The following is a 13160-nucleotide window of genomic DNA, read 5'->3' as shown; positions in this document are numbered from 1 at the left end:
TCTGGTGCCAGTAGTCTCTTGTTTCTTGCTGTGGCAGCCTAATATAACCACTCATCTGGAAATCAATTTCCTAGAACACACTTCAAAAACCCTATTCTAGAAAAATCTATACAATTTTTGCTTGCGCAGTAATGTTGAACTTCTTTGCCAGTTTCTGAACAAGCAATCAAATAATGTCGCTCATGGGGTTTATTGTCTCACAAGATAAATCTGAATAGAATGTGAGCAGTGAAAAGAAATCTCAGAAAGGGGCCAACAGAACAGTAAACAAAGTTGTTTTATTTACTATGCCGCAGATAGCAAAGTTCTACACTTGAACAGAATGTCAGTTCAGTAAATCTGTAACTTAATGTGCGTCAGAATTTTCCCTAAAGCTGGAACATAAGAGTGAGATCCAAACATGCATAGGTTAAAGTGTTCCTGCCACTGCTGCGGCACAAAATATTTAAACAATGGACACAATAATACTTCCATTTTCCCCCAGCAGCATAGTATCTACTTACCTGTAAATTCCTTTTACTTCCCTGTCAAATAGTGGTGTGGTAGTCCCCATTACATTCACAAGGAAGAATGCCATTACAGAGGTTTAACTAGGAAGCACCCATCACTGTAGAACTACTTACTAAGATAGCTTTAACCCTCCAAAGAAACTGAAGTTTAATGAATTGAACTATTGCTGACGTAAAAGTAAAAAAAGCAAAACCTTAACAAAAGCTTCAAGGTTGGCCCCCGAGCCATCATCTGACATAGAAGGAGGCCCTACTCATAAGCATTCTCCCTATGTATGCTTCAGAACCTGGGGCAAACAAGGACAGGGTCACATTTGCCAGAGCACAGAAGCAGTGCCTATACTTAGTTTCAAGAGTTCCTGAAGTCCCTTTCTATGGAAAGTTGCCTACATAGCAGACAGAGCCCAATATTTGAAACAGAAATATAAAACCCATCAATGTAAGTTCCACTCAGGCATTCTCTGAACACACAGGGTAAACACAGCTAGGAGAGCATGCCAGCTATTCTTGCTCTTGGTAGCCCTGTGTAAGACATCCAGTGGGGATGTGGAGGAACTGGAAGCGATGCAAAGACCTCCTTGCTTATTGCTCGAGGCAGGATGACCAGGAATGAAGTTTCCTTTTCTGGTAGCCTGTAACAAGCCTTGTAGGTCTCCACAACATATGTGTGGGGCACACATACCTTGGGGATCGAAGAACTAGACCTAAATGTGAGGTCACTTTTGTGGCAGTTGCCTGGACAGCTGTAAAAACATCCTCTAAATTTCACCCACTTGCTATGAACAAAAACCGGCCAGGGTCTGTTCCCCCCCTCCCCCAAAGAAGTAGCACAATATGTCTATTGCTTTTTGTTTCATCCAAGGGTAATGTTTAGGGATCCAAATATTTTTCAGATGCAGTGAAGGTCCCATTGAGGGGTCTTGGATGTTTCCTCCATTGTGGGAAGGTATTGGCATTTTCACTGGGGCCATCAAATAGAAGAGATGGACATAACACTGACCCTAACTCTCAATTAACAAGAATCCTCACTGAGATTAGAAAATACCTTACATTTTCACTCAATACATGGTGGTTATTTTGTTCTCTTGTACATCCTATTACCTGTTGGATTTAAAATTTCTCATTTTGAGAAATGACATGCACTTCCAGGAGGCTTTTGGAAGTGAAATTTTCCATTTCAAAAGGGGAAATGTCAGTATTGGAAGAAGAGGGGAGACTGCCCAGGTCCGTATTAAAATACTGAACCATGAAATGCTGCCTACTGTAAGCCGATACCATCACAAAGCTAAGGTCAAATATACAGTTAACATCCAGACTTTCATTTCACTTTCAAACCATGGACCCATTTTAAATAAACACAGGAAACCTATCTTTACATGTATATAAAAGTTGATGACAGATTCCCTGTCATCAATATTATTTCAACTGACAAAGTATATTAGCTCAATTTTATAAATTAGACGCACAAAGCAATGATTTAATCAACATGGACACTGTCAAGTGTCATTTTTGTGGTGTGTAATCTATTTCTGGCAAAAGACCCACTGAAGTTATAAGCATCACAGAGTTTACATGTTTTTTTAAAAAAGGAAGAAAAAAACAATATATATATATAAATTATTTAAAGAGGAAGAAGCTCTTTTAAACCATCCCCACACATTTTCTCAATAAATTGTTATAGATTTTTTTTTATTAAAACTTGCTTTCAATGCTTAGTTGCATTACTATAAAATAATATAGTCAGTAAGAATTAACGTTTTAGTCTTCTTTATCACCAATATCTCCTTTATCTTTGACATCTGTATTTTTGGTACTCTCATTTTTGTTACTGGAAGAAAGATTTTGTGCTATACTCGATTCCATGAGTTCCTTCACAGGTTGAGCATTCAATTCATCTTCTGCCTGTACGGGTAACTTGGCTTCACATTCCAAGTTCATTTCTTCTGGTATTTGCTCTGCAGTGTCTATGGATCCTGTTTCTGTTTTGCCTTCTGTATTTTCTTCTTTCCTCTTTGCTTTGAATACCTCCACCCCCATCATTCTCAGGTAATGCAATTTCTCATTCTTGGGGACAAAGGCACGGAGGGAAGTCTTGCCAAGCCAGCCACATAGCACTATAGGACACTGAAGGGTATCTGGTTTGCTACAAACATAGAAACAATTGAAAATCTATTTTAAGAGACACATAGATTTTTGTATGCTATTGTTTTGTGTATAAAATTCTGTTGCCATGCTTTATTAATAGTTTTCAACAACACTGCTACTGGTTTTAAATGTGTTGCAACTAAGGCACTGCCACAGCTCAGTAAGAGAATATATATTTTACTATACAGAAGGCTCCAGGTCAAATCTCAGTGCCCAAAACTGAAAACGAATCCCAGCTAACTGAGCTGCTCTCCATCTGGCATACTGGAAAGTTACTGCCAGTTAAGAACAGATAATACAGAGTCAGATGTTCCATGAGTCTGACTCAGTTTGAGTTTTGTGTGTGTGTTTTTTAATAGTTTAATCTAAAAGGAATTAAAATCCATAAATATAAAACTTGTCTTCCCCCATTTGAGAAGAAACTAATCATGACATTTGTAATGTCAAGCTGACCATGCTACAAGTAATTTTCCAACAAATGCTAATTCAGAATGATTTCTGGGACAGTTGCAGCAATAACAAACAAATGTAAGCCTTGTCTTACATTTATTTATTGGGTTTCCGCAGTGAAAAAGATTGGCAGCCACATACTTGCTACAATGTAAGTAATCTGACACCTTTTGCAAAAAATATGTTAATGAACAATACAACTATCGTAAATACAAGGGACAGAATACAAGTAATGGAAGTGTCTGTTGGGGAACCCAAAGTTCCAGTTTGCCTACAAATTGGTATTTCAGGTTTAACAGCTACTTTCCTTTTGCACTGTCTCACTAAATCAAAGCACATTCACATACTAAGCGCTTTAGTAGGTGGTATGTGGTCAGTCCATATTCTTTTCGACCTGAATTTCCATAAGGATGCAACTGTGAGAAGTGAATCACACACCACAGCATGAGGATAAAAAACATACTCTTGGGTATCTAGAACAGAGGTGCACAACATCTACTGCTACAAGTAATTAAGATCTAATCTTTACAATTTTTTATAAGAGAGATATGAGAAAAAGCACATCACTTAAGTGTCCTCCTTTTTCTCCAAAGCCCATTTTGTGGAAATGATGACTGCAGCAATGGCTGATATTCTTGTTGCAGCTATTGTTTAACAAAACAGAAAGGACAGGTTGCATACCTGTTAAAAATAGAGTTATTCTGTGCCTGCACACTGCATTGTTCAGAACCTTCTAGAATGATGTAAAAGCATTTTGGCAGTAGCTCTGCCCACCCCAGCAGCCCTATCCATTCTTCAGATGTTTATCCCATCCTGGGATTTTGGCACTACAAGGGACACACTTTTTGAATGAAGCCAGCAAGGAATGAAGTGAGGGCAAGCATGACAACAACCACCAAATGCTAGATGACCCAAAGAGCCTGGCTAATACCAGGATTGAAGGGGCCAGAGGCCATGATCAAAAACCGAAATAAGACTGATAAACATAGTTCCTTTGATGATAATGCAGCAGCAGATGAAAAGACTGGCAGATTTGGCAGGAAGCCCCTCATGTAGGGCTTCTGGAAATGGATGGGGCTACCACCAAAACGTTTCTGTAACTTTCTAGAAGGTTCCAAATGATACACTCTGCAGGTGCAGTCTAAGCCCATTCCACCACAACCAAATGCCAGAAAACATTTATTCACATGAGGGAGAATAAATGTTTCATGTAGTTGTCAGCCCTTGTTTTGCAAAAGAAAAGAAAAAAGAAAGAAAGTTCTGTGCCAGAAAGAATATGTTTTGTCTTTTAAAAACATATCAACTGGCTGAAATCAAGAGACACTGTCATATGAAGAACTGTAGACAATGTTGGAAAATGCCCACAATTTAGTTTAGAACTTTAGTTTTATGTGAATTCTACAACAAAACATGTTTCTTGGGGATTATAATTCCTCATTTCCTTAGATGACAGTAATAAAATGTAGGGTCTCACAGTCAGCCAAAAATAAGCACTTTATGTCCAATTATTTCAATAGGAGACTATTTATGCCCATGTTTAATTTTCTCACTGAAATCCATAAAACTTTAAAAGGTTTTGTTTTGATTATAATGTACCCTAGTCTCTATGCACATAACATTTAAGAAGGCAAGTCCTGCCCAAAAATATTTATAATTCAGAAATGTTATTCCACTGAAAGCTATTAGAATCATAGAGTTGGAAAAGACCACAAGGGCCATCCAGTCCAACCCACTGCCATGCAGGAATTCTCAAAGCATTACTGACCGATGGCCATTCAGCCTCTGTTTAAAAGACTTTCAAGGAGGGAGACTCCACCACACTCCAGGGGAGTTTGTTCCACTGTCGAACAGCCCTTACTGTCAGGAAGTTCCTCCTAATGTTGAGGTGGAATCTCTTTTCCTATAGCTTGCATCCATTGCTCCAGCTCCTGTTCTCTGGAGCAGCAGAAAACAAGCTTGTTCCCTCCTCAATATGACATCCCTTCAAATATTTAAACAGGGCTATCATATCACCTCTTAACCTTCTGTTTTCCAGGCTAAACATCCTCAGCTCCCTAGGTCGTTCCTCATAGGGCATGGTTTCCAGTTTAGTCACTCTCTTTTGAACACGCTCCAGTTTCTCAACATCCTTTTTGAACTGTGGTGCCCAGAACTGGACAGAGGATTCCAAGTGGGGCCTGACCAAAGCAGAATAGAGGGGCACTATTACTTCCCTTGATCTAGACACTATACTTCTATTGATGCAGCCTAAAATTGCATTGGCCTTTTTAGCTGCCACATCGTACTGTTGACTCATGTTTTTCCATCCTAAGTGCAATACCTTACATTTTGTTAGCTTTGGCCCAGCTTTCCAGTTTATTCATATGATTTTGAATGTTGTTCTTGTTCTCTGGGGTGTTAGCTACTCCTCCTAATTTGGTGTCATCTGCAAATTCGATAACTATGCCCCCAATTCTGTTGTTCAAGTCATTGATAAAGATGTTGACTAGCACTGGGCCCAGGACAGAGCCCTGCAGGACCCCATTGGTCACTTCTCTCCAGGATGAAAAGGAACCACTGCTGAGTACCCTTTGGGTTTGGCCGATCAACCAATTCCAAATTCATGCAACAGTTACCTTGTTTAGCCCACATTTTACAAGCTTGTTTGCAAGGATGTCATGGGGAACCTTGTCAAAGTTACTGAAATCAAGCCTCCAAAGCTTTCATTTAAATATATTTAATTCTCTCTCCAGAATATCTATGGTATTCCCTTCATCTATCAAGCTGATAATTTTATCAAAAACGAATCCCCTTCAGTTTCTCTAAGCCAAATTGTTCATAGACATTGACTTGTATTTGCCTCTACACATACACCAGTTCAAGCTCATGCGCCCACATGGACAATTAACAGTATGGTCACTTACTTTGAATCTGGTTCATACTTCAAGACTACGCTCCCTATAGCTGCAAAAAAGGGGGGACATATTATAAATTATAACAGCAGATCTGCAAAATAGTAATTTTTATTACACATATATTATTCTAATCCACAGATGGACAACCTGCAGCTTCAAGCCTGCTATGTTGCCCTTGGCCATGCACCATACAGCTCCCAGAGCCCTGCATAACCCCACTCATTTCCCTAGCTGATTAAATAGCTAGCAAGGCAGTATCACTGTTCTTGTAACTGCTTTTAGCAGCAGGGAAATAATGATATTCATTTGGGTTGCTCGAAAGAGGATGGTTTAACTCTGCCATTCACTGGGGCCTCCTCAGATGAGGCAACCCAATTTCCCATTTTCCAAAGTGACTTGCCCTGTGGGAGATAGGTAGTACAACACTGAAAACTACAGATAAAATTTTAGCTTAGATTACTAGTTTTCATTATACATGTAAGAACCACCACCTTTGAACTGCAGCTTGGGTCTTTCCCGCTTTTGCAAAAGCAGAATCAGAGGTCATTTCTCTGTAAGAGTAAATACATCAGTATATTTATGATTTTGTGTGGGCATATGGTGACTCATTCACAGAGAGTGCAGCCAGATGAGAGTGCTGTGGGCAAAAGACTGCTGCAATCACTTACAAGAAAATTTACTACACCATTGTAAAATTTGTCCTTACCTCTAAAAAAAACTTATTTGGTAGATAGATTTAGCACAATGACCTTCCAGCCTCTCTTGGAATATACAACTACAGTGGTGCCTCGGGTTACGAAATTAATTCGTTCCGCCGCCGCTTTCGTAACCCGAAAAGCATTCGCAAGCCGAAATGCCATAGGCGCTAATGGGGAAAAGCCGCGATTTCGTGCGAAAAAGCGCCGAAAAGCACCAAAATTTTTTTCGTAACCCAGAACAGTTTTTTTTAATGGATTTTTTTCGTAACCCGGAAATTTCGTAAGGCGGCGCATTCGTATCCCGGGGTACCACTGTACTGAAAAATGTAATGGTCATGCCACCCTTTAAAATTTGTTCTTAATATTTTGTTTAATTCTCCCAAATTAGTAGCAGCGTGGTTCTTAACACCAAGTTGAAAATGCTACACAATAGTGGTATATTAGAAATAAGAAGGGAACACTTACCCATCCCTTTTAATTGGCTGCATGCCTCATTACTGAATTTACTTAAGAATGGGTTCTCTTCTGTCAGCAGCACTTTAACATCCTCTATATTGGCATTTACAATCCTTGCATTAATGAAGGGATAAAGTGTATATATTCCCTGGAGATGAAACATAAAACCATTTTTAAATTGTTTTCTTATCAGAAGAGATCTGGCCAATGGATTGGTCCAAAAACAATAAATAAATAAATAAAATGTGTATTTTTAAATTAATATTTTAATATTCAATCATTATAGCTATGAATAAGATTGTCAATTGCAGTTGCTCCAATTCCGAATCAATAAAATAATTATACTGTATCTGACGTGATCAGCATTCCAACCATACACCAGTAAGATGTAGCATCATAAAGACAGAGATATTATGGCAGAGATTTTGGGGGGTTTCAGATATACAGTAACAATTCTGTTAATTGCACTGTAATATTTGACTTTTATATAAAGATTTGAAAATCAATAAAAATAACTAAAAAAAGATAACTATCCCGAACTGGCATACAGATGACTGTTAATAGTAGTGACAACTGCTATGAAATGCAAAAGGTACATTTTGTGACAACTGTAAGAAAAGCCTAGCTCCATATCCAATCAGGTAACATTCTAGTGTTGGATGTTCATTTGTTGAAGAATGATGTATTTCAAGTTTGCAGCTGTGCCCCCAACAGACTGAAATGTCCCCCTGCTGGTTTCTAAATGTTGATTTTAAAAACAGTTGTGTCCTTTTTGATTTTGCTTACAAAATATTTGCTTTCCTTGAAAGTCAGCATATTTCTTCACTTAGCCTTGAAATCAAAGAATGATTTTCTCCCCTTACAGGTTTTTAACTAGTAAAGCCAAACTAGTTATCATCTACTTTTACTTTTGCGAATGGCTACTATCCTTACCTTGCATACCTTTAAGCTTTATTTTGACCTCTCACAGATCTCTCTTACATTTTATGGCCACATTGGCTCCCTATTCATATTTTTGTCTGACCAATGAGTGCATGCTAAAACTCTGACAGCCTTTACACACACATAAATATTCTTAATATAAATAACATTCTTTTTCCAACGCATAACCAACACTGCAGAAACATAATATAGTAGCTTTACTGATACCTCTTGTGCTAATCTGAAGGCACAGCCAAACTGTTCTCCATCACTATTCCGGGACCACACTCTTATTCCTGTGTTAATAACCTAAAAATGGTTTTAAAAAGAACAGAATTTTAAACATACTTAAACTTTCCAATACTGAAAATTTTGGGGGCATGCTTAGTAAGCAGTAGCTTTACTAGAACAGTGCCTGGGTATCCTCACACATTTTAAAAATATTGCAGGAAGCCATACATCCTACTCTGGATATTGCTCTTCACATGTATTGTGAAACAAAGCCAAGGAGACAGAGGTGTGTCATAAGGGATCTTAGGTAGAGCATACCTCATTCACACGAGGGGACTGGTCACATATACATATACAGACAGAGTTTAAAGATCTAACTGGAATAAATAAATAGATAAGATTACAGGAAACAATTAAACAGGACACTAGGGACAGCCTTCTCCAAAAGTGACCATGAAGTTCTGAGAGGGAAAAGGAATTTCTGAGATAGAAAAAGGTCATCAGAAAGAAGATACAGTACAAGAGGAATTGAGCCCTTCCTACTGCTGAGAGACTCCACTGCTCTCTTCCATTTTCTTTACCAGCGACCATCCATAAGTATTTTTATATCAATGTGGTGTGCCTAGGTTTGCAAGAAGCTATGTCTATCAGTTACTGTGTTCTATGAGGATCAAATGAAACATCAGAGCAGGAAATACCTTCTATGGACAAAAGAACAGAACATATACACCCCGTGCACAAACACCCCAGTATTATTTTGGGCTCTGCTGCTCAAAACTGAAATGCAAGTCTAACCTTAAGCTTTTCACTGTTATTCAGCAGTACATTCCTTATTTCCTTGGAAACCATGTATAGCTGCCTCTTCTTTCCTTCTTGAGTACGAGTTAACAAATTCATTTTGGGGAACAAAGGATCCAATGCATAAAAAGTTCTGAAAATAGATTTGATTATATTACATTGTTAGTTTAAAAACATATTTTACAGAAGATATGTTGGAAGGTAATAGCAATAGCAATAATAATGGCAAGTATATTTCTATACCACTTATCAGTGAACTAGTACTCCCTAAGCAGTTTACAATGTGTAAGCCAACTGCCCCCAAAAAGCTGGGTATTCATTTTACTGACCTACGAAAGGATGGAAAGCTGAGCAGACCTTGGAGCCCACCTCTAGGATTGAATTACAACATTGTGGCTGCAGTACCGGCATATAACCATTGCACTACCAGGACTTCGTCTTTCAACAACAAACAACAAACTATTATCTAAGTTATACAAATTGCTTCTAAAACTTGAGATGGAAAATGAATATATAAAAGAATGCATGATAAGATGAGCCCAGGAAATTGATGAGACTATTCAGTTAGAAGAATGGGAAAAAACTTGGCAGAAAAGATTAAAATGTACACTTTGTATAAAGATAATTTTTAAAAAAGATTCAGTATAGATGATATCTAACACCTGATAGACCATGGGGTGAAGCAAAGTAGAGTGGACAGCTCAAGTTGGCCCCTGAGTGACATGGGACCATAGTGACTGGACAGCCTGCTCTGAAAGCAGGTTGCTGCCGCAGTCCCAAATGGACCAGCAACAAATAGCGGATTGACCATGCTCTTTCTGCTGGTGGCCTCAGAGAGGCTTCTGGCTGATCCAGGAGCGTAGGGATTTAGGAGTCATGCAAATTCCCTTTTCTCTTTGGATTCAGTCCATGGGATTAGAAAGAAAACCGAAAGTAAATTCATAGTTCTGCAGAAAGTATCTTCAGGAATGGTTTGGTGTCAGAGATAATGGTCTATAAGATCAATTTGTAGATAATGTGGTGTACTTCATGGGAACTATGAAAATGTTTTTTACACAAGCATTACAAACCTGGCTCTTTAAACTAGGGTGTGCATGGGGGAAAAAATCCCAGAATTAACTACTGAATCAAATATTAATAGGGGTGGGGTGGGCAGAGACAAGAACACATGAAATCAAAGGGGAATATCCACAAAACTGTGAAACAGTTCAGTAATTTACAGGTAAATGCAGCAGGAAAACTAAGGTGTAGTATCTTCACCCTCAACTGTCTAAAACACACGGAGCATGAGAAACAAACAGGTTCAACTTGAAAATCATATACAGGATGTTAAGTAAAATCTGATAGGTACTGCTGAGACATGAAGGAATGAAACCCATGAATGATACATAACAATTGAAAAGTATACCTTGTTCAAAAGGAAAGGAGAGGGGCATAATATGTAAAAACAAAACAAAACTGTATACAGCTATATGGGAATCCATGTTCTGAAAATGGATGTCTTGTTGACAGACTTGAATAAAGCAGGAGGGAAAAACAGAAAAGTGATAATGCAAATGTTAGAAAGTACGAAGCTAACTTTATAGTGTGTCAGCTTGGGTCCCATATTGGGTAAAAGGTAAGATATAAAATAAGTATGTATGTAGTTCCAGGTGGATTATATCCCCAGATGCAGAAAAAACTTGGGTTTGTCAGTTATGAGAAGTAATAGTGCCACTGTATTCTGCTTTGGTCAGGCCCCACCTAGAATATTGTGTCCAGTTCTGGGCGCCACAATTCAGAAAGGACATTGAGAAACTGGAGCGTGTCCAAAGGAGGGCAACAAAAATGGTGAAGGGTCTGGAAACCATGCCCTATGAGGAACGACTCAGGGAGCTGGGGATGTTTAGCCTGGAGAAAAGAAGGTTAAGAGGTGATATGATAGCCCTGTTTAAATATTTGAAAGGATGTCATATTGAAGAGGGAGCAAGCTTCCTTTCTGCTGCTCCAGAGAACAGGACCCGGAACAATGGATGCAAGCTACAGGAAAAGAGATTCCACCTGAACATTAGGAGGAACTTCCTGACAGTTAGGGCTGTTCGACAATGGAATGCACTCCCTCGGAGGGTGATAGAGTCTCCTTCCTTGGAGGTCTTTAAACAGAGGCTGGATGGCCATCTGTCAGGGATGCTTTGATTTGGATTTCCTGCATGGCAGGGGGTTGGACTGGATGGCCCTAGTGGTCTCTTCCAACTCTACGATTCTATGATTCTATGAACCTTCTCCCTTTTTTTGACAGTATTACTTGCAGGTTGGCCATGGGAACGCTGTGGATATAGCATATCTTGAATTCAGTAAAGCGTTTAATATTGTTTCCATTGGCTTAAAAAAGCTCTCAAAGACTACCAGCCTTTTATCTAGAGAGTTGGAGGCAGCCATCATCATCTAGCTGAGAAGATTCTTGGACTTCTTTAGTTTGTTCCCTCATGTCCACCCTTGTGAAGGGTTGTAAAGACACAACAGCTCTCCCTTTTATGGTATGACCTTAGTCCAAGAAACATATTACTCAGTTTTGAGGTATCCCATGATATCTTTGTTGACAAGGTGGCAAAATATGGACTATATGGCACTGCACTTAAGTGGATGCACAGTTAGTTAAACCATTCAATGCAAATTACCAGCCTAGAATCTTTTTAGAAGGAGATCTTGAGTGGAGTGTTATAGGGATTTGACTTATGCCAAGAGTGTGAAAAGTTTCGCCTGTGCACTGCATGCTGGTCTCAAAGTTATTTTGATAATGTGCACTTTAAGTAGGCGATTGACAATTTAGTGTGCATTTCAAGAAGAGTGTCCAGAATGAGGAATTGTTCTGGAAAATACATCCTATGTAATAGTGGAATGAACTGGGTATATTAGCATATTTAGATATTTAAAGTACATAGTTTAATAATACTGTCAGTCCTCTGTATCTATTCATGCACAGATTCAGGCATCCATGGTTTGAAAATATTCCAAAAACATATACATTTCAAATAGCAAACCTTGATTTTACCATTTCATATAATGGACATTTTACAGTGCCTTTGTATTTAATGGGGCTTGAGCTTCCACAGATTTTGGTATCTATGTGTGTGTGTGTGGGGGGGGGGTGTCCTGGAACCAAATCCCAGCAGATAACAAGGGCCCACTGTATTTTAATCTTAAATCATTCCATGTTATATTTCTTTTTATTCTGTAAGCCACCTTGAGTCCAACTCAAAAAAATAAAAACAAAGATATGAAGTGACTGATTCAATTTCTAAAAGGATGTGACAGAGAACATGGAGCAAGGATAACTTGTTATCTGTTGCTCCAAAAGTTAAAAGCAGAACCAATGGGTTCCAAGTTGCAGGGAAGCAGACTTCTGTTCCACTTAAGAGAAACATCATACCAGGGACAGCTGCCTGGCAGTGCAATAGACAGACTCAGGAAGTGGTGGATTATCTTTCACTGGAGACATTTAAAACAGAAGTTAGATAGCCATCTGTCAAGGATACTGAAGTTTCATCCTCCACTTCATAGTCTGACTCAGCTGGGTTGAACTACCTCACATCTAAGAGATAGATGATATCTGACATCTAAGAGTTAGATGATCCAAATTTTCTGTAAAGCATTAATCTAAACTAAAAAATGGGGTATCAAAATTTAGCATGTCTTTCCCCCACACACACACACAAACACAAAAAGAAGTCAAAAAGATCTTATCTTACTGAATAGCTGGAAATAGTGGTTCTTCTTCTGAAATAAATACAAATGGATCTTCTTTAAATCCAAAAAGTTTCATTTTTTTAGAAGGTGGAGGCCTGGAAAAAAAAAGCTCTTATTTTATTTTTATTTGGAGTATTTATACCCCCTCTTCAGCCACAAAGGGTATCCGAACAACTTACAAAAAGGTTAATTAGACAGTTCCCTGCCCTCAGGCTTACAATCTAAAAAGACACGACACAAAAGAAGAAGGGAATGGTAGTGGAGGAAGGCTTCTTGATCCAGCATCAACGTTTATTATTATGGGATCCAAGGCAGCTTCCAATGGCTTAAAA

At 38.6% G+C, this 13160-nt stretch overlaps 1 protein-coding gene across 2 annotated transcripts in view; it reads right to left on the bottom strand.

Annotated features, from left to right (window-relative positions):
- Positions 1–258: 258 nt before the first annotated feature.
- Positions 259–13160, bottom strand: part of NSUN2 (NOP2/Sun RNA methyltransferase 2) — a 37460-nt gene continuing 24558 nt past the window's right edge. Inside the window, exons 14-19 of one of the 2 annotated variants that reach the window (XM_042463925.1) lie at positions 12831–12923; positions 9100–9235; positions 8302–8382; positions 7162–7300; positions 6008–6047; positions 259–2652 (exon numbers count right to left, since the gene is read on the bottom strand). In XM_042463925.1, the coding sequence (XP_042319859.1) occupies positions 2268–2652; positions 6008–6047; positions 7162–7300; positions 8302–8382; positions 9100–9235; positions 12831–12923 (874 nt within the window). In that variant the 3' untranslated portion in view covers positions 259–2267. The remainder of the gene's footprint in view (positions 2653–6007; positions 6048–7161; positions 7301–8301; positions 8383–9099; positions 9236–12830; positions 12924–13160) is intronic. The other variant, XM_042463926.1, reaches the window with a different exon arrangement.

This window comes from Sceloporus undulatus, chromosome 4, assembly GCF_019175285.1.
Source record: "Sceloporus undulatus isolate JIND9_A2432 ecotype Alabama chromosome 4, SceUnd_v1.1, whole genome shotgun sequence".
NCBI lineage: Eukaryota > Metazoa > Chordata > Lepidosauria > Squamata > Phrynosomatidae > Sceloporus > Sceloporus undulatus.
Note: the sequence above shows the minus strand (reverse complement) of the source record. Positions and strands in the feature narration are given on the sequence as shown.